General features: G+C 38.2%; 1 protein-coding gene and 1 long non-coding RNA gene across 2 annotated transcripts; one reads left to right on the forward strand and one right to left on the reverse strand.

The window, feature by feature from the left end:
- Positions 1-451: 451 nt before the first annotated feature.
- nubp1.L (nucleotide binding protein 1 L homeolog) lies at positions 452-16,829 on the reverse strand. The gene is given in 11 exon segments (NM_001094562.1): positions 452-1,078; positions 2,374-2,457; positions 3,402-3,504; positions 3,882-3,992; positions 5,924-6,078; positions 7,702-7,792; positions 9,188-9,220; positions 10,429-10,497; positions 15,106-15,239; positions 16,522-16,626; positions 16,721-16,829. Coding segments are annotated over 11 exon segments (948 nt in total). The 5' UTR covers positions 16,752-16,829; the 3' UTR covers positions 452-1,046.
- Positions 16,737-20,578, forward strand: LOC121398014. Its single transcript, XR_005964068.1, has 2 exons — positions 16,737-16,882; positions 17,567-20,578. It is a non-coding gene; the product is annotated as an uncharacterized LOC121398014 (long non-coding RNA).
- The last annotated feature ends 5,717 nt before the right edge of the window (positions 20,579-26,295 follow it).

The raw sequence follows: 26,295 nt of genomic DNA on the forward strand, positions 1-26,295 counted from the left end.
GACTTCAAACTTGTCACAGGGGGTCACCATCTTGGAAAGTGTCTGCGACACTCACAAGTCTTCTTGTGATTCCAATATAACCGTGATTGCCCACTGATGATTTCCCTCCCCTGTTGGCTGATAAATCAGGGGCATTTTTGAAATTCAAACCCACAGAAAGTTTTACAGGTGCATATTCAAATAACTGGCACGTTCCAGTTGATATTACAGCAGATTGAAACCCCTCCTCCTGAGCAGTGGAACACATTAATTGTTTGTCACTTACAAGATGGGGCCTGTATTTTCACATCGCCATGCTTCTTTGATGGTGCGTCACATATCAATATATGAAATGTGTTATAAAATAAAACAGAAGAGTTGTAAGTGGAGTTCTAATGGCCCAGGATCCAAGCGTAGTTTTTATATTCACTGACTGGGCCTAAAACAACCCCCCCAATGAATAAAACATTCCTTGTCCTTTAATATGAGCTTTATTGCAATGCAAAACGAATGTAACGTCCCAAATATCTACTAATATAATAGTAATTTCTAAAGCAAGACTGGCAGCAAGCAACATAAAGGTTTATTCTAGCAGTTGTGCATTTCAAAATCATATCCTACAGCAATTACATTTTTAAAGTTTATATGGTATATCCGAAACAAAAATCATTCTCCTAAATAGTGCTATAAAACAGATATGTTTAGAGTTATTTTTATAAAGAAAATATTATTACTATTATTATTAAATTAGAGGTTCTAAATACATATTATTTTGTTTCTAAACGATGCTGCTTGTGCCCTGCAACCCCATGGCTGTAACAACATTCCCGTTCATGCTCTGGCCAGCAAAATGAAAGAGAAGGTAAACAGCTGGTAACAAATACTTTGATTTACTGGCTAGGATACCACTTAAGTGATACATGGCCTAGTGCATTATTTCCACATTGAAATTATTTTTTAACGCTGATTTTTCTCTTAAGGTAACAGTGAAATGCAAAAAATCCGTAATCTGTGGCATAATGCAAAACTGCTTAGCAGAACTTCTCTGTACCATTGGGAAAAGGAAGTCACTTCTTTTTTTCACAATAGTCTTGAATTCCTAAACAAGAGAAAGAAAAATGGTGATTTCAGTAAATTATAATGACTCCTGTGTATTTTTTATGGGGGTGATACAATTTAACTTTTGTTTGCTACTGATCTATATGCTGCTAATCTTCTTGATTTCCTTCCAATTCACTTCATCAGCAAACACAGTGGATCACTTTGCATACACTATTAGGGCCAGATTTATCAATGGTCGAATTGAAAATTAGAATTAGATTTTTCAAATTTTTTTTATGGTCAAAACTGTCAAATTCGATAACATTTTTCAAAAAAATTTGAATTAGATTTTCGAGATCTACCATGCTCTGGCTCTTAAAGAACTTGAATTTGACTATTTGCCACCTAAAACTCGCCAAAATTGCTGTTTAAGTCAATGGGAGAGGTCCAGGGATCAATTTTGAGTTGTTTGCAGCCTTCCTGACATTTTAATTTTTTTTTGAAGAAAAAACTCGAATTGAGTTTATAAAATTCTAATCGAGTTTATAAAATTCTAATCGAATTTGATTCAAATTAGATTCGAGTTTTCGGTCAATTCATCCGAGTTTAAAAAAATTTGATCTTTTTAATACATTTTGATTGGTCGAATTTAAGGGAGTTTGGGGAGTTTTTAAAAACTCACTTGAATTTGAAATTCGACCTTTGATAAATGTGCCTCCCAGTGTAAGAGTAAAACATACAGTACATCTCTGTTCATTCATTAACTACTACTGTAACCCATTGCCTTGTTTCACTCGCAGTAGTTCTTATCCATCAGAGGGATGATCTGTATTTTGGAGCAATACATTGGCACATATTATTAGAAAAATATAATTCCCTTAAAAAAGACTTTACTGCAATATATATAATGGTCAATTTCAGGAGTCATGTTTCTCCCTTTTCACTGGAAGAGTAATATAGAATTAATGCAAAGTGTGAAAATCTCCATCCAGTGTTTTAGGAAAAATCATACGAAGTGTCCCACTCAAGAATAAAATTATGCAATAATAATAATTAGCATTTGTGCAAATATGTTTTACTGCACATTTATATAAAAATTCATTGGATTTAAAGTAATATATAAAGTTTTTAGTCAGCTTTAATAAGCAGGAGCCTCTTTAGCACCTGCCTCAGTCAGTATGTGAATATAATCTTGTTTGTTATATACTGAGGAATATATACTAATGAATGTAATCAGGTTTATCTGATATACGCACCCATGTATTGTAGAGCGCTGTGGAAAGTTTTACAAATGTATAAAAAAAATTTTTTGCTACATAACATAATGCTCACAGAATATAAAACTGTACTTACTCTGGATTATTTTTCTGTAGGATAATGTTGCTGGGGAATCTGGAATTTCAGTAAAAAATGATTTCCCTGTGTCACAGCTCTTTCCTGTAAAAAAAATACATGTCAGAATATCAAATATAGAAATTAACAAAATAACGTAAAATGACACAACCCATTTAATGCCTGTGTTTATGGCAGGTTGTCAGGCTGTTAAAGGAACAGTTCAGTGTAAAAATAAAAACTGGGTAAATAGATAGGCTGTGCAAAATAAAAAATGTTTCTAATATAGTTAGTTAGCCAAAAATGTAATGTATAAAGGCTGGAGTGACTGGATGTATAACATAATAGCCAGAACGCAACTTCCTGCTTTTCAGCTCTCTTGGTTTCCACCGATTGGTTACCAGGCAGTAACCAATGAAAGACTTGAGGGGGGCCACATGGGTCATAACTGTTGCTTTTGAATCTGAGCTGAATGCTGAGGATCACTTGCAAACTCACTGAACAATTATGTCCCATGTGGCCCCCTTAAAGTCGCTGACTAACTCAGAGATGAAAAGCAGGAAGTAGCGTTCTGTCCTATGTTACACATCCAGTCACTCCAGCCTTTATACATTACATTTTTGGTTAACTAACTATATTAGAAACTGTTTATTTTGCACAGTCTATCTATTTACCCAGTTTTTATTTTTACACTGAACTGTTCCTTTAACACATTGCCATAGGTTACTTTGGCTCTATCATACATATCGTACCATCGGTGTACTGTGGCCCCTCATACAAATCTGTATATACAGCAGTTCAGCATATAGGGATTGGTGGAGCTCATGTGAGCCATTGTTTACCAGTAACACTAAATTAGCAGGCCAATTTCAGGATAAAAGAAATGACATTACAGGAAATGTGCAGCACATTTACTCAATGCCAGGCTTCACAGTGTCAGCATGTAGCAATGCAAAGCCAAACGAGTCAAATTCCCATTATGTTACCTAAAACAGAATATGAGAGCCAAAGAAAGAATGATGTAAAATAAGTCAGACAAGGAAACTCACCTATATTTGGATCTAAGGGAACTTTGCCCAGTAGAGAAACACTGAGATCAGTGCACATCTTCTCTGCTCCCCCAGTAGTTGGAGGAAATATCTGTGATTCATTCTGCATTAAAAATAAGGAAATTAGGGTGGGGGAGAAGTGTTCCAATTGCTGGACAGGTTACAAATAATATGCTGTGCAAAAAGGTTCATAGCACACAAGGGGCTACCCAGGGGTGACAAATCGCCTTAAAATATCTTTGCACCCGGAACAATGAAAATCTCAGCCAATAAAACATAACCGCACAAAGTTTCTTTCCAAGATGGTCAATTGATATTTTACCAACAGCAATTTTCATTGTTCTGGGTGCAAATGTATTTACAGGCGATATGTCAACTGTGGGTATAGCTAATTTCTAGCAGGCGACAAACTAACCCATAGGCCAAGGGAAATTAAATCAACTGGACCACAAGTTATGTACGTGTTTGAGAGCGTCTTACCTTACATTTAGGACAAATAAACCCACTCATATTTTCCACTACACCTATAATGGGAAGTTTTACTTTGCGGCAGAAGTTGATTTCTTTTCGGACATCCTGAAGTGAGACCTCCTGTTAACAAGCAACAAAATAACAGAAAATGATTTAGGTCAGTGTTACAGAATTTGGAGTGCACTGCTACAAACTGATTGGCCTCAAACTTAACTCCCATGTTTCAAATTATTGAAACATGGGATTCAACCAAAAGAGCTACACAAAATGAAATAGAATCACTGTAGCTGTAATGGAAAATATATGTTAATATATATTAATACATTTTCATCATATAGTTTTGGTAAATCTATATATAAGAAAAAATACTTAGTTTTTTGATAAATGCTTGTGGTAGTGCATTTTCTCTATGCTCTTCCTGTCTTGATTGTACCAAAAATTCAGAAATGATCATGGTAACTAAATGATGACAGCATTCCTTATATTTTGTCAGTAACATACAACCAATAATTTAAGTTGGAAATGTAGAGAAACATATTATTCTGCAGAACTAAATGACTGCCCATGTGTTCTTTGAACAATAAATCCTCTCCTCTTAAACAACAAAGTAAACCCCTAGCAGAAAAGCTATGTATTTTTGAAATTAAGCACATTGAGATAAAATTTCTGTATCAACAGAAATCTAGCTTTCTCTATGAATTTAAAAAGCAAAGGAGGAATATTGCAACTATTTTTCTAGTAATGGCATTAATGTTTATTAAAAGCGAAGCTAAAATCAAACATTAATAATTCAGTATACTTGTTGACTTAGGGGAGGGTATTAATGACTTAGGGTAGGGTATCGTAAGTAATGTATCAGTGTTTGCTGATGACATAAAACTATGGAGCCCAATTAATTCCATCCAGGATGTGGCATCCTTGCAACATGATCTTGACAAACTGGCAATCTGGGCAGCTAAGTGGCAAATGAGATTCAATGTTGATAAATGTAAAGTCATGCACCTGGGATGTAAGAATAACCAAGCCACTTATACCCTTAATGGGACTGCACTAGGCAAATCCATTATGGAAAAGGACCTTGGAGTCCTTGTAGATGATAAACTTGGCTGTAGCAAGCAATGCCAGTCAGCAGCATCAAGGGCAAACAAGGTATTGAGCTGTATTAAAAGGGGCACAGATCTGAGGGAGGAGGGAGTTATTATTCCATTGTACAGAGCACTGGTAAGGCCCAATCTAGAATATGTCGTATAGTTTTGGTCTCCATCGCTCAAACGGGATTATTGAAGTAGAAGGTCCAGAGATGGGCAAGTAAGCTAATAAAAGGTTTGGAAAATCTCAGCTATGAAGAAAGACTGGCCAAGTTGGGGATGTTCATGCTGGAGAAGAGGCACTTAAGGGGGGATATAACTATGTATAAATATATAACGGGATCATATAATAATCACTCTCTAATGCTTATTTACCAGTAGGTACTTCCAGCTGATAAGAGGGCACCCATTCCGATTAGAAGAAAGGAGGTTCCATCTAAATATTTGGAAGGGGTTTTTTCCAGTGAAAGCTGTGAAGATGTGAAATTCTCTCCCTGAATCAGTCGTACAGGCTGATACATTAGATAGCTTTAAGAAGGGGTTAGGTGGCTTTTTAGCAAGTGAGGGAATACAGGGTTATGGAAGATAGCTCATAGAACAAGTTGATCCAGGGACTGGTCCGATTGCCATCTTGGAGTCAGGAAGTTGATCGGCCGGATTCTGTTGTTGTTTTAAAAGTCAGAGCCACCAGGGCAAAAAGTAGAAAGGAACAGACAGACACTACTTTCCAATTGCAGTTACATTTACAGATAACACCACGACCATTGATCAATTGTACTGAGTGTATAATCGAAGGTTGACATTAACTACACGTGAATTTTGTTGATCCTGGATAAATAATTTTGAAGTACAAGCTGTGCACATAGGTAAATTAATTAATTTGCTTTACTAGACAACAATGGATGTACCGTATCAAAAAGCAGTGATTACGAATATAAAAGTATAGCGAAAAAGTCATCTTACTTGCGGAGTTGTAATGATTACTGCTCCATCGATTCCTGCTGCACTGAGATACTGTACTACAGAAAGATGCTCGTCTGATGTACCAGGAGGGGTATCTACTATCAGATAATCCACATCACCCCAGTCCACATCTCGCAAAAACTGTTTGATCATCCCTATTAGAAATGCATGGATTTACTTCAAGGTTTACACAGACTGGCATAGGTGTAAAGCCACGCAGGACTGATTCTTGGCCTGTGTATAAGCACTGGCTAAGAATCAGCAGATCTGCAGTGTGTGAAGTTGGCACTATGTTGGCCTGGGTGCAGACACATGGAGCAGATTTGTTGTCAAACCGCATACTCATGTGTTTCCATTATGAAATCAGCTCTGTATTTGCAGACACACCAAAAGAACAGAAGCCAGTGGATCAGCTGATCCTTGGCCCTGTGTGGCACTACCCTAAGGCAAAGGGCAGACGGAGAGTTGGCTCAGCTGCTCTCAGCTTGTGTATTTTTTTCAGGCTGAGAGAAACAGATCTCCGTGCCCCATCTCCATTTATTCGAATAAGATCCGATTGCATGCACTCACATGCAGCTGACTGGAGGTTGGCCCTAATACACTAAAGCAGGAATTTTCAGGACAGCTAAGCAACTCCGCTGCATGACTGCAAGCAAGAGGTTCAAATGAACAGAGATGGGGCATGGAGCGGATCTGTTTTCAGCCTGCAAAAATAAGTTCAGGAGTGTACTGAAACAGTTTACAGGATAATAAAAAAAAGTCATTACAGTGCTGAAAACCTAATCAAATGAAAAGAATATTTTGCCAAAGGTTAAATGAGCGACTGTTTTTATTTATTCAACATGATAGTTTCCAGACCAGTGAATGTCCTATCTCTGCCCTGTTCTTGGGTCTGATATGATTTAATACCAGAGTCTGGCAGTGATGGAAAGTCTGCTATGGAGAAAATGAGAACTGGCAATGACAATTATTACTAATAACGAGGACTGCAAATATAATTTGCCCTTGCACAGATTTTATTAATACCACAAAACATAGAATTACACTACTTAATTTGTACTGATTGTTCCCTTCCCTAAACGTCATTCATTCTGACCTTTGAGTCAGTAAATAAATAATTATCAATAATGGGGGGCTTATGGCCCAGTGGGAGAAATGGCAAAAATGTGTTATAAAAGAGTTATGGATATATGAGGCTATTAGTATAGATTGTTCATTTATTAAAGGAGTGGTTTATTTAATCTACACTTCAGTACTTGCAGATGCAGTATTCTAAAGCAATTTGCATTTTGACCTTATTATTTTTGTTTCTATTGTTGTGATTTTTTTTTTAGTTTTTATCCAGTACAGTAGTTTTTAGGATTGGGCTTAATTGCACAAGCAAACAAGCAGCAGTTAGGAAGGCAGAATGGAGGCTGAGTGGAAGGGCTGGGTCTGAAAGAAACACAAGCAGAACAATAACACTGAACCCTTGCTGCATAAGTGTATATTAGATTGCCAACAAGCAGATGACTTTTTCAGTTGCAGGCTAGAAATAAACAGAAAGAGAATGCTAACAAATTAGCATACAAAATACATAATGAAGACAAACAAAAAGTTTCTTTAATAGATCAGTCTTTTATCCCTGGGTCCCCAGATGTTGTCTAGGTATGGATTAGATAAAGGAAACATGTTATGAGTGTTAAAGCGCGCATCAAATAAACAGAAACATGAAAAAGGGGGTGAGATGATGCTGAAAACATTTAAAATGTATAAACACAGTAAAAAAATATACAAACCATTTTTTTTAGGCCCTCTCCATATGACCGCATCATCGGGACTGCTAAGCAAGAATCCAACAGACATTACAGCCAGGTTATCTTCTACATACTAAAAAAGGATGCATAGTTATTGTCATTGTACTATTTCCTTCTTTTGTGCGAAACAAAGATTTCTTGTTCTTCCCCAGCCCCACACTGAACTACCACTAATAAACTTCACGTATGAGACCCAGTATCTGGAAACCCATTATCCAGAAAGCTCTGAATTACAGAAAGGCTGTCTCCCATAGAATCCATTTTATCCAAATAAGCCAAATTTTGAAAAATAAATTCCCTTTTCTCTGTAATAATAAGATAGTATCTTATACTTGATCCAAACATATAATTAATCCTTATTGGGAGCAAAATCAGGCCTATTACGTTTATTTAATGATATTCTAGTAGAGTTAAGGTATGAAGATCCAAATTATGGAAATATCAATTATCTGGATAACCCCAGGTCCTGAGCATTCTGGATAACAGGTCTCATACATGTACATATTTATAAAAAGAACATATGTAAATGGACAAGTAAAAACCTCTGCTGCCATGATCTGTATTTACAGATATAATGTAATAAGTACAAAGACTATTTCCTACACATTCCTACTTGAGATATATTATTGTTTGCTATAGGCCCATTAGTGAATATTAAGTCCAATCTACAGCAGTTAATTGACAGAGGGTCCAAAGAGCTTTAGATGGTGTCAGCATCTCTCGTGCTGTAAACCTATGCACCAAACTGTTCAATGGACCCCTGGCCTTCATATTTTGGGTGATTTATCTTGGTACTTAATGATATGTGAGAGATATGATACTGCAAAATAAAAGCTTTTAAATAATTTTTCAAATATATCAGAAACTCTGTAAATTTAGGAAAGCATTTGACTGGGTAGTTTGGAGTAGAAAGACAAATTTACTTATTTTGGATTTGTCGGAATCTGTTATTTGCAAAAATGTACAGTTTGCTAGGATAGTAATTTTGGAATTCTTTGGGGAATTTCTCTCCTTGAAATCTGAAGTATGCAGGTTTCTGGAGCAGTGCTTTAGAATTTTGGAAGTGTATTGCTGGGAGTTTTTAACCTCTACAAATCAGAAATCTCCATAAAACTAAACATATTTGGTATTGGAGCGTTCAAGATGGGGACTTTCATGCATAAAATAAATTATGTTTTTTACTATATATGGTTTTTTTACATTTTAGAAGCCTATTTCAGTTTACAAAAGTAGAATTGCATCATAATTCTAGTATATTTTAAAAGCTTAGGTTGACCTGAAAAAAATATTTATCGTTTACCTGGGTAAACTGAAAGTTCCCCCCAGGAAAGGCCCCAAAACTGAAAGAGCAGAAAATGTTCGAAAACAGTCTGGCAATGAAAGGGTTAAAATAAAGCTTTTTTTTTTGTTTATTTTTTGCCATATACTAGGGCAGATTCAGTATGGCTTTTATGGCATTGATTCTTACCACTGGTGACCATCCTGATCCACTCTGGTGAACCTATAAGAAAAACATAAAGGAACTGTTTATTATAACCAATTAACACAAGAACCTGCCACATACTTACATTTTTGAGTGATATAATTCCTACTTTGTTTTTAGTTGAGCGAAAGCAGTGCTATAGGTGGACATATATTGCTGCAATATAGGAGAGCCATCCATGACAGGGTTTTACACAACCGCACACTATTTATTGCCACACCAACACAGCAATGGTGTGGTTTGTGGATGAATACTGATTAATATCAACTGTCTTACACTCACTTGCTAAAAATGCATCAAACATTTCTTAAAACTATGTAATGTAATCTATTTAATGGATAAATAAAACAACTGCTGTGTCAACCATTCAGCAAAAGTCCCAAGAAGATCTCATTTTATTTGACCCAAATATTACAAAGCAGTTTACGAGTATTAATGTTTTGGTTCATGATTAAAGGAGAAGGAAAGTAATTTTACCTTGGGGGTGCCAAACGTTAGGCACCCCCAAGTAGTTATATTTACTTACCTGACACCCTGGGCTGGTGCTCCTATCAGCAGAAAACTGCACTGACCCGGGGTTCTTCCAGCGAACACCACGGAGCAATCATCTTCTTCACTTCTTCAAATTTCCCAGGGCAGATGCATGCGCAGTAGAATGAAATAGCCAGATTTTCCATTAAGTTCAGCTTTCCGCTCTACTTGCGCACCCACACAAAGAAAGAAGCTGATCGCTCTGTGGTGCTCGCTGGTGCAATTTTCTGCTGATAAGAGCACCAGACCAGAGTGTCAGGTAAGTAAATATAATCACTTGGGTGTGCCTAACTTTTGGCACCCCAAGCACAAAAATACTTTTCCTTTAAAGGGCAAGTGTCTAGGCCCTACAGTCTTGGATTTGAGACATGGGTTAGTAGGACAATAAGGGAAATAGTATCAAACATGTCTCAAAACAAGAGGTGTCTGAATCCAAACACACAAGAGTAGTTTGATCCAGCAGAGAAGTACACAATGCCTCGGTGTAAAGGTTACATCATGACCTTCCGAGCAAACACTGAATCATGCAACAACTAGACAGAAAAGGAACAATACACACATGCTTTAAACAAATAAACATGATTTGAGTCAGATCTAAACAGAATTAGTTTGGCACTGTTCGGATTTAAGAACTCAACCTCTCATTTTTTTTCCGACCAAAGGAATACACAACATTATGGAAGGCATTACTTTACCTGTTCTCCTTCCAAGCCCATCATTTTTGGAATCGATGGTCCACAGATGTCCACATCAAGCAGAGCCACCTGTATGAAATCAAATTATTATTTACACATTGTTTTACCATGAAGGTTTTCAATTATGTTCTAATGCTTGCTTGAAGTCTGACAACCCCAATGACATGCTTACATGAGTCAAATGCATGTTTATATATTATATATTTAATGTATAAAACCCATTCAATGACCATCACAATAGGGGCCATTTATAAACACTGGGCACATTTGCACCTGAGCATTAACCCTTGGCAACCAATCAAATGTTTGCTTTCTAACCTGCAGCTGCCTGAAAAAAAAACGGAAATTGGTGGGTTGATATGGGCTACTGCCCTGAGCAAAATTGGCCAGTCTTTATAAATAAGCTCCGCTGTGTTTTGTTCTAGCCCACTACTTTCTGTGCTGCTGCCATGTTTGTTCCTTATGCAAAATTGTTTACTCAGAAATCTCTAGTAAAGCAACTGGGTCATGAAGTTCTAAACTATAACTCAGGGCTGCACATATTTTAACTCCTAGCACCCTACCGATCCCCATGATTCTGGTTCCCCCTTATAGGGGTGGTTCAACTTTAAGTTAACTTTTAGTATGTTATAGAATGGGTAATTCTCAACAACTTTGCAATTGGCCTTTTTTACAGTTTTTGATATTATTTTTCTGATTGTTTTCAGTTTTCAAAAGGGGGTCACTGACCAATTGCAATCTTTATCAGAATATCACTCTCTACAACATGCTAAAAGTTTATTTAAAGGTGAAGAGCCCCTTTAAAATCCCCAGTGCAGAGCTATAAATTCGAACCTTACACTGGACTGAGAAACACACTGATAATCTTTGTTTACATATATACACCAGTCAATAAAATCTTTGTTATATATTTTATGAGTGCCCCCAGACTGCTTTGATTTATTCTAGTTTTTAAACAGTGTGTCTTGGCTACAAAAGACTTGGTTCTATAGAAGTAAACTTTCCAATGGTTATGTTTACAATAGGCAAAACAAAACTGCAAAATAAAACATGTATTTGCTTTGAAATGTTGTTTAACCACTTGTCTGCCATAGATCATAAAATCTAATCTATGGTTCTGGCTGTAAAAGTACTTAACTGCTGGACTGAATATGTTATGTTTCTTCTTTGATGTTTGCCCTGACGTATGTTTTGTGGCAACACATTACAGTAAAATTCACAATTTCACAACTGAATCCTTTTGATAGGTGGGACAAATTATGACAACTGTGGTTTAGTATTTAAGAAAAGGTCTAGTTTATATTTTCCACTGCACATTTTTATGCTGTTACAACATTCATGGCAAACCATAACCTATACACTGGCCAGAGCAATGTACAGTATGATTGTATGTTTGGGCTGCTCTCATCCAATCAGAGCTGCAGAATCACCTGTTCCAGTACAGACTATAAAGATGTCCCTTAACCTGCCAAAAGTAGTGTATGGGGCCCACAGATCAATAACTGCCCGAATATCGACCAGATATCATTTGGCCAGGGATAATAGGGACAGATTATTTGCAACATCTTAGTTAGTTGGAAATATTCTAACCACTTTTATTGTATCCCTGTGTAACTGTTTTTTTTAATTGCTCGGCATTCTATATTACCCCCTTATAATGTATGTGAAGTATAGAGGAAGATGGAATGTTATTAATTCTTTGCCCATTAGTGTCTGGCAACCCACAAAGTGTTGGGGTATACGGTGGAAAAGCTTGGATTTCTTGACATCATGGTGAAAAAGGTCATCTGCAGGAGGCCTAAATCAAAGCCTAAATAACACAAGAATGTTGGACCCCTGTGCAAGAATCAGTGAAATAATTGTCATAAAAATTCATATTTTTTATTGCTGTTTTTTACCATTCTTTAATAGACACGTTTGTCTTATTGCTATTGGCCTTTATTAATCCACCATCAGGAAAAATAAATTGTTATATTTACAGATTCTGTCAGGATTGTTTGGCTGTTTAATGATTTCTCCATGGCATTGCAAGCCCTCATCGCTTCATTGCTTAGAGTTTATTTGATGGAAAGAAGTCACCAAAACAATGACAATCAATAGCCCCGGTGGCCCCAAGCAGATGCAATCAATCCTGAACCTGTCAACATCTAGCTGCAGGGAGCAAGAATTACACAACAGGGAACAGAAGGAACATGGCACTATCCTAACAACAATCTTTAATGAGAACCCAGAGTGGAACATACTGTATCCAAAGTATCCGTTTTGCATTGAATGGCTTACATGCAAAGCATAAGGATGCATTTTATCAGAGTGAAACCACAATTCTCCAAAGGGAAAATTCTCTTCTCTTTTACCACTTGTATATCATTTCTAAGACCAAATAAATCATAGGGTAAAAAAGAAGCTGCCCCTCACTTGATAACTATTCCTCTAAAAATCATGCAAAAGTGAAATGAGAACTGTTCAAAAAACCCTATGGTGAACTGTGGGGAGCTCTATTTTCTCTTTTTGATACATCTGTACCCTCAGAAGGTGTGTACAGAAAAAATCCTGCTTCCCCAAATGCAACATTAAGCAGTTAAGATTCTATAAAGCTAAAAGAAACCCTCTGTCAACCATAAGTCTTAAGTTATTACTTTTCAATCTAATGTATAAACTATGCAGTTACAAATTACTAAGAAAACAAACAAGACATCCTTTTAAGAACTTTGTTATCTAAAATTCAAGGAAATCCTAATCAGAGATTATGTTTTCAATGCATTTGGCACAGCATTGATTAACTTCCTACGATGACTGCCAGTTCAGCTGCAGGAAGGAACGCCACCTTCCGATTTGAAAACAAACCCACATTCAGGGAACATGCACAACAAAGTGGCTCCAAGCTGAAAAATTCTGTAAAAGTGGTCCAGAGAGGTACAATGTAGGCTCATTGGCTAAAACAGCCCACTATACCACTAATGCTATTGGCACGTGAGAAGTTTTGCAAGTGACCACTGCATTGTGATGTTTATCATGTTTGCAGATCCTGACACATTTTCACATTCTAATCATTGCTGCTTAAAATAACATTTATTTACAAAACATGCATATTTAAATCATCATTACTGTCAAATTTGTGTTAATTCAAAACGATAAAGCACATGTAAAAGCTAATCTGTTTCTGATGTGGAGGCGCACCTTTTTGCCTTATCCAGATTGAATGGCTGTGTGTGCCTTGGCCATGAAGATATATGGGGTTAAGTGTCATTTATGGCTCGGAAGACTACGGACTCTAAAATAAAATAGTACGTTTTACCGAGAAATTGTTTATTTATAGGTGCTGGATGGGTGGGTGTGTTTGTGTGTGTGAGTGACACAGGCCAGATGAATCCCTGGTGCAATACGATTAACCCCTCTGACTGCTCGAGGGCTCAAGTGAACTCTTTGTAGGACATGACCATTTTAATGTAATCCGGCTCACTATCGTGGCATGCCACCCACTACTTATAACAGTTATCACCTTTTATATTGAAACTACTGCCCTAATCTGTTCTTGCCTCAAATGGGAAGTGGTCATTGGCAATGACACCACGCTACCCCCTCAAGCAACCCAAGTAGTCAATATCATGCATGTAAATATATTATTATTAGCCAAAAAAATGTGCCTAGTCTGAAAAGGGCAAAGTGGCAACCTACATATAAATCAGCAGAAGCTGCTCAGAAGCATGTCGGCAGCCAATGCATTTTTAAAAAAGGACACCATACTGGCAGCCTATGTATGGTCAGCCCCCATTCTAGGCTTTATTCAATTCAATGCATGCTGATATCATAATTCACATTCACATATGTGATTAAAAAGTATTATGATGATCTATTATTATATCAGCACAATTTCTCATCACAAGATTTGCAATGATGTTATTGTCAGGTTTCCGATAAGGAGCCACTGTGAAAGAACACCGATTTTAATCACTACGTCCTTCTCAGACTGCTGTTAATACTTCTGAAGTCTGAATGTAGGGAGCAAACTGGTTATTACCACTGGTCCACAATTCTGGAGAGATTTGACTATTTACATTTGTTATGAAATTAAAAACCTTCTCTTTGCATTTTGTCTGCTGTCTGTCCCAGTTGCAAACAAAAAAAATCAATGGACCAGCCTGGCTACATCTCAATTACTATGCTAGTTATATCAGTAGCCCATCTCTGGATTATCATATCGCCTCTGATAATCTATTACCGTTTGGTACAATTGAGTAATGACTGGATTCAAGGTTTTTCATTTTAATTTTTAATACTCCTTGTTTATTGAAATCGTTTTTTTACTCCTTTAGTCAATCTGGAGATTGATGATTGTATCCCATTTTTACTGACTAACTCATGCTGACTGTTTCTTTTTGGCTAGCTTTACCCAGATCGCATTTGTAATAGTCAATAGTTATTCAAATCATGTTCTTCAATTAGGCGCACTAGCAATGCTTAATCAGTATATTTTGCTTCTATATCTCGCTGTTAATGCAATTCTCCAGTAACAGTCTTTAAAATCATTGATATTTAATAAACATTTATTAATATTAAAAATTGCAATGGGCAATGGCACATGTAAGCAGCTTAATTTTTACCACACGTACAAGTTATTACAAGTTATTATTTTTAGCCAGCTAACTGAAGTAAGTTCAAGCCAAATGGAACACTTACCTCTTTGCCCTCATCTTGGGCTAAACCATGTGCCAGGTGGGCACTGAATGTACTCTTGCCCACACCACCCTTTCCAGAGAGAACCAATATCTTGTGTTTAACCAATGACATTTTTTCTTTTATTTCTTCTATAGCTGTTAAAGAAAAACAGTCACTCGGTCTTTGGACACAAATATATTGTAACACAGAAGAGCAATCGGATGCATATTTAAATTAGCATTACTGCATTAATTTTGAAATTGGTTATCGAGTGAACCATTTGCCAGGTGGGTACTGAATGTACTCTTGCCCACAGCACCCTTTCCAGAGAGAATCAATATCTTGTGTTCAAACAATGCCATTTTTATTTTATTTTTTCTATCACTGTTAAAATAAAGTCACTCAGTCTTTGGACATAAAAATACTAGGGATGCACCAAATCCAGGATTCGGTTCGGGATTCAGCCTTTTGCAGCAGGATTCAGATTCGCCCAAATCCTTCTGCGGGCCAAACCGAATCCTAATTTGTATATCCAAATAAGGGGCGGGGAGGGAAATCATGTGACTTTTTGTTACAAAACAAGGAAGTAAAAAATGTTTTCCCTTTTCCACCCATAATTTGCATATGCAAATTAGGATTCGGTATTCGGCCGAATCTTTCGTGAAGGATTCGTGGGTTCAGCTGAATCCAAAATAGTGGATTCGGTGCATCCCTAAAAAATACGGTAACACAGAAGTGCAATCTGACAGAAAGCATGACCAAAACTTCTTGGTCATGCAGCTACGGGAAATCACAAGTTTAAGTAGACAGCTCTGTTATAATAGAAGAGGCGACTTTATAAATATTACCTATATAATCATTTGTAAAGTTTATGGAGCAATATGTTTAATTAATGAAAAAACTATATTAAAACTATGGGCAACAATTTCATAATTAGAGGAGATGACTAGGTGGACCAGTGTTTCATGCAGGAAAATTGAATGGATTAACAAAGGATGGCAGAATTGGATAACTAGGAAATATGCACTAGTAGCCACACTGGACACCGTAAACCCTGATCTGACCATTAAGCTACTCATTAATAATAAATGAGGCAGGCAGCCTATTGGTCCATTGTATGGTCGATTGCACAGACAGGTTGATATTATCATTGTCAAAATAAATTTACTGACATCCAGTGGGAATCTGCTCATTTCAAGACACCTAGCATTCACAGTATATACATAATCCTAAAGCAACTATTGCCCTGTTCTATAAATGCTTCATATGTGTAAAAATACCTAATTTATTGTATTTAGAATATGACAGAAAAGGTTTGTGGCGCTTTTTAAAACTTCTTAAATTGAATAAAATGATTAAAATTGAATAAAATGATGGAAATTGGGCTAATTACGCTGTGGCAATGTCAATTGCCTTTAGAATTTGGGAGTTTGTTACCTGGGTCTGGTCCTGCCGCAGCTCCTGATGCGCATATTGATTGATTGGGGCATCCCTGGCACGCAGAACTCTTGCCAGCCTCAGTACTGTCTGTACCTGGGCAATCTGTATTGAAAGTAACATTGATTAACACAATGTGAAAGAAATGAAGACCAGCTTCAAAACTAACTGAAAGCATTACTTTTCCTTTTTTACTCACGCTGGGGTGCATTATCTGGTATATCAGCCATGCCTGCGAAAAACACTTCCTGCTTCCGATATGCTCTTTGCGTTCCAAGCCTCGTTTCAATAATTGCATCTTGAATTGGAGACGTAGTAGAGGAGGTCGGCTCTTCTCCGCTTTGCTCTTCGGCTGTTCTCGGTAAGCTTTCGGAACAGTTCGTGACAGTCTCGTCTCAAATCGGAAAAGTATAAAATCCAGCTGCGCCGCTTTGCAAAGAATGTTTTTCTTATGGTTTCTGGCAGCTGGATGAGGATGACAAATAGTGCCTGGTTACTGTTCAAACATTATAAAAAGCAGGCTCTATAATAGGCTTTGCTTTGGCTATAGGAATGGTTTTGGGACAATGGATCATTGGGTTTGCAGTTAAGGGTGAGCACAAGTGGGGAGCCAGGAAAGGACCTGTGACCTTTGTAAACCACAAACCTCTTTTTGTCTCCCATGTGGCCTACTGTCCCTTGTTCTGGCCTGATAATCTCTGCCCCCTGTGATCTATGTTACACACACCCCTCTTTTACATGTAGTGCTGGTAGGGTTGCCACCTTTTCTGGAAAAAAATACTGGCCTTTCTATATAATTATTGTTTTTCCCTATTAATAACATTGGGATCAGCCATCATTTTTACTGGCCAGGCTTGTAAAATACCGGCCAGGTGGCAACCCTAAGTGCCGGCACAGAGGGGGGGACTCGGGAGATGGGGACCTTGGATGAGGGTGACCCCCAGGGACCTCAAATATATGACACTGAGACAGAGACTACATTCCAGCTGTGTATTGAAACTGATAGCAACTTTGTATTTATTCTGCAAATTTTTCTTTTGCCTAGATTGGGGGAAACAGGAGATAAGGATCCCGCAGCTGCTGAATGCACTAAAAGTGTGACTCCTGCTCAGGACTTCATCCCATTAATGCCTCTATCAATCCTTTGTTTTTAAGATAGCTGGCTAAGGAAGTATATGGTCTGGACTATGGACCCTGCCACCCAGGGGTCGTGTACGTATTCCAGAGTCCCGTCAGCCATAGAGACCCCTCCAGTGCACTTTCCCACACCAGGGAGGCCTGCAGGCAGTAGCTTTCATTTCCTTTGACGACACCAATTCCCACTCCCCAGAGATCAAGACCTAGCAGTCCCCCAAAGCAGTCATTCTCCAAAGGCTGAGGGTTAAATGTATTACCGCCAGCCCCCAATCATGCCTCTGCTGACCCTCATCTCTATTTATACTCTTTAGGAAGCATTCTCTCTTTCAACTGCCTCTCTGGTTCTGTACCCTGCCCAGCTCCTTCTGGGCACAGACTTCCACTACTATTCATGCTAGTCAAGCAGACTAGCAAGCCCCCTTGAAGGCCCAGTAGTGACTTTCTATGACAGCCTGTTTGTCATTTGCCAAAATCTTTAGATTGCCAGACTGGGCCTTTATTGAAGTCCTATCAGCACTCAGCAGCATCATGTATGGATATCCATGTGTATCCTGATGGGCCAGAGACTGCCCTCACCACCTGTATCCTTCCTGCATGATGTCACTTATGCTCTTGCCATCCGTATCCATTCACAAATGTCACAAGCCAAAGATGGCATAGGCTGAAAACCATGGATTATGTGCCCTACACAGTCCTTCTGTCCTTCGAACTTTGGTACTTCAGCAGGAAACAAACTGTAGAACAGGTCTTCTGCAACTTGGGTTTTATGTTTTGGCTTCCATAACGTGGAAATTCCTCTAGCTTTTGCAGTCTTTTAAGCAGATCATTGCCATTAATTTAACCTGTGATTCTTGACTTTCATGCTTGGCGCCTTCCGGTTTGATAAGTTGAGGGGTTGGCTTTTGCAGCTATTTTCTTCATTTAATTAATTTGTCCTAGACATCCTGTATTCATGGTTTTCTTGTTTCATCTTCCATTTTCAAGGGCTATAGGTTATACCTACCTCCCTATATAATGGCTGTGATACTGGCCTTGCTAGGTGATGTTTTTAGCATCTGTTTGTTTAATTGTCAAAAAGAGCTTACCATTAAGGTGCTCTATCTATGTTTAACATTGATTTTTACATCTTTTTATGTTATTTTATTCCCCCTGCTTTTGTTTTTTTTCATGTTTTGACAGATCCTGTGTGTACTGACATGGAAGGAACACAGACAAAAACAAGAAGTTCATTTGCCTCATATCATACATTCCTTTCCTTCTAGTCCCGACAGTTTTCCCATCACAAGTTATTAATATTAATTTCTGTACTGCTATGGCAAATGTATAACAGTGGTAAAAAGGAAGTCAGGTAATCATGGCTAATTCTGATTGGCTGCTTTACAGGTCCTATCTCCTTGTCTGGAAGGGGCAATAAACATATGTGTGCAGTCATGTCGGGAATAGTGCAGTTATGAGATGAGAATGCTGAAATTCTCATCTTTATGCTTAAAGGAGTTGTTCGCCTTTAAATGAACTTTTAGTACGATCTAGAGAGTGATATTCTGAGACAATATGCGATTGGTTTTAATTTTTTATTATTTGTAGTTTTTGAGTTATTTCGTTTTCTATTCAGCAGCTCTCCAGTTTGCCGTTCCAGCCATCCGGTTGCTAAGGTCCAAATTAACCTAGCAACCATGCATTGATTTGAATAAGAGACTGGAATATGTAGACTGAACAGAAGGATGAAAATAAATAGTAACAATAGCGATACATTTGTAGCCTTACAGAGCATTTGTTTTTTAGATGGGGGCACTGACCCTCGTTTCGAGAGCTGGAAAGATTGAGAAGAAAAAGATAAATAATTTCAAAACTATAAAAAATAAATTATGACAACCAATTGAAAAGCTGCTTAGAATTGGCCATTCTATAACATACCTAATGTTAACTTAAAGGTGAACCACCTCTTAAAGTGACAGCGCCAGTGTCTGCAATAGGCAAAGTTTTTCCCATTCCTTAATTAGCTGCAGGTAGAGGAAGGCATTTCGGTTTTTCAATACCTCACGTGTCATAGGCCTAAGCCAGAACACTGAATACTAAACCTATGTATTGGAGGATGTGGAAAACTGTGTCAGGATCCTGGAAAGTAAGTTGGGGTTACATGTTTTAGCTTCTCGGAGCAGTGTACCCCCTTGTTCAACATGGGTTCAGTAAATAGGAACGTAGTTTTTGCCTTTTGTTTTAATCATGAAAATTCTATGTTTTTTGTTTTTTCTTGAGCAAAACGGAAATTCAAACTAGCCTATGGTTGATCCTTCTTAGGCAGATAATTAGATTCGCCCTCTATTTGCACTGTTTTGTTAGCAAGGGTCCATTATGCAGGGGGGGATCTCTGCACTGGTTTTCTAACTATCTGCTTTATAAGGGCCAACAAACTTCAATAGACTAACTACATATTTGTGGTTTCAAACTTACCTCAAGTGCTCGTTCAGTGTTTGTGGCTGTGTTTCTTTGGTATATAAAGTTCCTGTTGACATTATGGTAGGCTTCAACATGTCAAGCATATCTTTAATTACATGCATATCAAATCTCATCAGAACTGAAATGTGTTGTCAGTTCCTTTGTCAAAATTACTTGAAGTGATCACTCAATGTTTGTGGCTGTTGTATATAAAGCTCCTGTTGACTTTATGGTAGGATTCCACATGTCAAGGATTACTTTAATTACATTCATATCAAATCTCATGAACCCAGAAATGTATTATTAGCTCCTTTTGTTTGCTTTTATTCTGCCTTGTGGATCTCAGACTCAAGCTATTTGATAGAAACATTGATATGTTTTCCTGGTATGTAATGTAAAAGAGATTTTCTGTTAACACTAAGTAGTGTGCCAGAATTATAACCAGAGTTTATCTTCCTATATAAAAGCCTGATTTATAATTCTTTGCAATGGTTTAAATGTATCCCTTATTCCTAACTTCTTGTTGCATGCTGTGAAATATAGTTAAAGTGCTGATTCTACTGATGATTTTATACCCTTTTATATGCTTTTATTTATTAACGCTTTGTAGATTTGAACTTTGGCAGCCGCAAATGGCAGCCAATCAAAGTTTTGCTTTCATTTGTTTTACTTGCAGCTGGCTAAACAACATTAATCACTGATAGGTCACCATGGGTTACTTCCTAATTATAATAAACTAGTCTCACCGTGTACTGATGTTTAAGATGCAACTGTTAAAGGAGAACTAACCCCCCCAAGATACAAAAGCCCCCCCATCAACTGCCCTCGATCTGCCCCCACCTCTCCCTCACCACATTGTGTTATGTAGAAAGTTGCTCCAGTTTGGAAATCTGAGCTCAAAATGCAGAGTAGCGCAGCGAAGTTCCTCTGTGCCATCTTCTGCCCATTCGTATCTCTTTGGGTCACAGGGCCTGTAGGTGCATGCGCAGTTGAAGCGGATTCCTGACTAGTCCCAACTCCGCATGCGCCTGCACGCTCCGTATGGAGGCAAACAGACCCTAAGAGATCGAATGGGTGGAAGATGGCACGAGGAACTCCGCTGCACTACATTGCGTTTTGAGCTCAGATTTCCAAACAGGTGCAACTTACATAATGCAATGTGCGGGGAGGGAGAAGGGGCAGTTGAAGGGTGGCTGTTGCAGCTCTGGGGTTTAGTTCTCCTTTAAAGGAAAACAAAAGGTTAAAGCTGTGGGGGGCAAATATTTTGTGCACACCTTCCCCCAGTGAGGCATATCTAACATTGTCGTTTGGGCCAGTGCACGTCTTCCATAAAAATCACACTTTCCCAAATTAGTAGTGCAATGCCTTCATCTTAATCTACTTCCTAAGTATTCCCTGGGCCACCTGAAGTAGGAGCCGTCCCCAATCTTTTTATCCCTGTAAGCTACATTCAGGGGCGCTCCGCCAATGAGGCGCGTTGAGGCACTCCCTCAGACGGCAGCGCCCCCCTGGTTGCCAGGGGTGTCAAAAATGCCGCTCCTGGTAACTAAGAGACGAATTTCCGGTTTTCAACCCGGAAATTAGTCTCTTCTAGTGCAGAGAGCGTAATTGTGCTCTCAGCACTAGCGACGTGGACCCCCGACCCCCATCTGGTGCAAAAATGAAGGCTGCCGAATTGGGTAGGATTACCCCTGGCTACATTCAAATTGTAATAAAAGTTGGAGAGAAACACAAGCATGTAAATAGTTCCTGGGAGTGCCAAATATGTTATTTTTGGTGAGTGTACCCCATTATTCACTGCTCACGTTACATATAGTAATGCAAAAATACATTTAAGCCAAGAATGATTATTTGTTATAGTGTGCCAAGGGGCTGTATTCTTGCATATAACAATATCCTTTTGTACAGTAGAACTTTGTTCAGTATCTTTAAAAGGAAAAAATCCTTTATTATGAATACTATGATGCATGGCTTAGTGCAAAAGATCTCGCCAATACATTTGGCGAGTATAATTAACATAGAAATAATCCAATTAGATCTTGCCGCATGTGCACTTGGCAGTGATGTTTCATTAGAAGCTTTGTGATGATTGTTTTGATCACAGCTAAAGTACAGAATTCTATTAATTAATGTTAATTTCTTTCAATACACGCCCAGCATATTATCTTCATTGCTGTTGCTTTTTATTTGTTTGTTTGTTAGTTTTATTACCTAGAAATCTTTAAGGTTTACCCTTTCTTACACTTACAATATATATGTTGGAGGAAGCACTCCCAATTTAATTACAGTAAGGCAGTTCGACTTTATTATTTATGATTATTATTTGGTATATTTCAGTGAGAGAGTTTGTTCATCATTCATATCAGTCCCTGCCCCAGTGATGCTTATAAGGTCCCTATCACATTCACGCAACGCTATGGTCACTTTCCCCAGGAGCCTACAGTATAACTGCCTATAAGTGTTTCACTTTGGGGCATGGTTACAAGATTACATGAAAATTCAAAGACACGTCTAATGAATTATTATTGCAGTATACTGATTGCATTCAATTTAGATTGTTATCAGTGCAGTCATTCCATACTAGACTTTCTAGACATGTGCCTGAATTTCCAAGCGTTCTGGTGCCCCTTTTTTGGGAAATACACTAAAACTTGAGGTATTAGTGAAGCAAAATACCGCCACTGCCCCTGCAAAATCAAAATTCAGCCTCATAGCCAATGGGACATCACAATAGAAGCAAAATGTAGAAATGGGTAACCCAAGCCACAGATAAAATAAACTGTTATTATTTTGAAAGTGCCACAAAATGACACATTTACCCTTATGATTCACCAAGGAAAATCTGTGTGTACCACCACATGAATTAGGACAACCTCTGTTTAATTGTGTGCAAATCACTATTTTTACTGGGTTTATTTAGGCCATTCCACAATTTCCCATCTTCATGTACCAAATGTTTCAAAAATATGTAAACAACATTAATCAAAAAAAAAAAAGATAGTCTAGTATCCAACCAGCAATAATATGTAGACGTACCGCTCTGATCCACAGAACGGGTAAAACCGTGTTCCTAGTTTCTTTAAAAAAAAAAAGGATGGAGAAAAGAAGAAAAAAGAAATCTACAATCACATTAAATAAGATTGAAACCCCATAATAAAAATGTGCAAAATGAAAGAATATGGTTGTTCACCTTTAAATTAATTTTACTATGATGTAGAGAGTGATATTCTGAGGCCATTGGTTTTCATTTTTTGTTATTTGTGCTTATAGATTTATTTAGCTTTCTATTCAACATTAGGGATGTCGCGGACTGTTCGCCCGCGAACTAATTCGCGCGAACATCGACTATTCGCGTTCGGCGAATGTTCGCGAACGTCGCGCGACGTTCGCCAATTTGGGTTCGCCTTAGCTGGCGCTTATTTTTGCCCTCTCACCCCAGACCAGCAGATACATGGCAGCCAATCAGGAAGCTCTCCCTCCTGGACCACCCCCACACCCCCTGGACCACTCCCCTTCCATATATAAACTGAAGCCCTGCAGCGTTTTTTCATTCTGCCTGTGTGTGCTTGGAAGAGCTAGTGTAGGGAGAGAGCTGTTAGTGATTTGAGGGACAGTTGATAGTAACTTTGCTGGCTAGTAATCTACTTGATACTGCTCTGTATTGTAGGGACAGAACTCTGCAGGGATTTGAGGGACATTTTAGGTTAGGTAGCTTTGCTGGCTAGTAATCTACCTTCTACTGCAGTGCTCTGTATGTAGCTGCTGTGGGCAGCTGTCCTGCTGCTGATCTCTCATCTGCATCTGTTCTTCAAACAACTGCCACCTAGCTGTGTGATCTTTTTCACATTCTGTCTAAATATCAATAATAATACCGTCTCCAGAAACACCACCTGAGTGACGTTTTCCAAGCAGCAATAATATATTCCGTATCCACTGCTGTAGTGTATACGTTGCCCTTGCAGGCATTGTTTGCCCAGTCTTTAACCAAGTGCCACCTAGCTGTGTGAGCTTTTTCACATTCCGTGTCCAGAAACATCACCTGAGTGACGTAGTGTGATTTCTGCCCTTTACAGCACAAAACGCAGCGCTGTGTCAACAATGGATTTTTCAGATACATTTTTGCCCTTGATCCCCCTCTGGCATGCCACTGTCCAGGTCGTTGCACCCTTTAAACAACTTTAAAATCATTTTTCTGGCCAGAAATGTCTTTTCTAGCTTTTAAAATTCGCCTTCCCATTGAAGTCTATGGGGTTCGCGACGTTCGCGAACTATTCGCATGTTTTGTCGCAAGTTCGCGAATATGTTCGCGAACATTTTTTCCGCCGTTCGCTACATCCCTATTCAACATCTCTCCATTGTACAATTTCCATAATCTGGTTGCTAGGGTCCAAGTTACCATACTAGCCACGAATTGATTTGAATAAGAGACTGGATAGGAGAGGCCTGAATAAAATGAATATAAAAAGTACAAACAGTAAAAAAGACAAAATGAAGGCCAATTGAAATTAGAATTAGCCATTCTATAATACACTAAAAGTTAACTTAAAGCTGAACCAACCCTTTAAATACTGGGCAAAATTAAGCATTTTGCCTTTCTTAATTTAAGTGTCCTCTGGCAGGACCTGCACAGTCTAGATCTGAAAATCTTGTATTTCTCTTTGCTCCAAGAGCTGGTTGACCCTGGGGGGCAATATAGGGGTTAGTCAGTAAAGTCTTAAATACTACTGTCATGTACTTCTCCGCCAAGAAATGCTAAACTAGAGCAAATCAGTTGTGAGGAGACTTTAGGCTTCAGTACCACAAGGATGCTAAATGTCATATAGCTGGCCTGAATATGAAAAATTCCCCATTTTTGAAAGCTTTTAAATCAGGTGCATTGATAGTATTTGTGTTTGTATTTGAGTTGCAGGATGCTTTTTGTCTTCCTTTAAAAAAAAAAAAAAAAAAAAAGGAAACGACATAACAGCTCTATACGTGTCCCCATAATATAAGCCTTCATTTCCCTCAGTCCTAGATAAAATCCAAAAGAAATAAGATGACCGGAAACCCTTATATTTGTAATGGACGGGTAGATGGACATCAGTTAAAATAATCTTAGCATATACTCTAGAGCAGAAATATTACACAGTGACATACTAATAAGTAAACTTAGCAGTAATAATCACTTTATAGCTGTAAACATTTCAAAGGCATCAGAGGTACTTTTCCTGCTGCAATACCCACACTTCCTACCCAGCACATAATACATTACATAAACTTATATTTCCAGTATTGTCAATACCTCGTCCGTAAAACCTCAGACCTCGCTAATATGCTATTAAAAAGAGGTCAGATATCAGTTCCTGTCATTGTTTTATTACTATAAAGTTTATAGCACCCCTTTACCTAGCCAACTCCACCAACTTGGACCACTCCACACCTTTGCTCTTTTTATTGGATTGCGATTTTAAATACGTACCTTGATGAAAACAGCTTAAACAAAAGAATACCTTAAGATTCCGCAATGCAATGAACTGTAAGAAAAAACATGTTCAAGCACAGATCACAAGTATGTTTTACTGTTGATCTACACACCAGAGGGCAGTATTTGCTTCCATGAATGAATGCTTTGCCAGAATTATGTGGAACGTGTAAGGACTGCTGATGTGTTAGAGGAAATTATTTCTGTGTGTGCATTTGGGTGGGAGAAAAGTAAAGAAGGTAGCAAATGCTGTCCAGGATTATTTTACTATTGGTCACATTTAGGTGCTTATAAATCAAAGGCAAAAAACAGGAGCCATATACAGTGCAAATTCAGTCCACCTTATGCTATAGCCCCTCTTGCCCCTGCTTAGGTTAGGTTGTCTTCATTACTTTAACAAATATCCTCCACAACATCCATCATTGTACTCTATATCCTCATGTATGTGAGGTACATGGTATAGGACAAAGAAGTTCACTGGCACACAGGTAATGCTGGCAGGGTGAAACCCTTGCTTTAAATTTATTTAGTGCGGCATGCCACACTAAATAAATTTAAAGCAAGGGTTTCACCCTGCTAGCATTACCTGTGTGCCAGTGAACTTCTTTGTCCTGTACTGCTGATGGGTTGCCGATACCCTATTTGCTGAGCACCAGGGATCCAGTTTCCACGAGGGCCAGGGTGTGTGTCTGCATTTGGATTAATCCATAAGGTACATGGTATAACCATTAACCAGAACT

Source organism: Xenopus laevis, chromosome 9_10L (assembly GCF_017654675.1).
Source record: "Xenopus laevis strain J_2021 chromosome 9_10L, Xenopus_laevis_v10.1, whole genome shotgun sequence".
In the NCBI taxonomy this organism is placed as follows: domain Eukaryota; kingdom Metazoa; phylum Chordata; class Amphibia; order Anura; family Pipidae; genus Xenopus; species Xenopus laevis.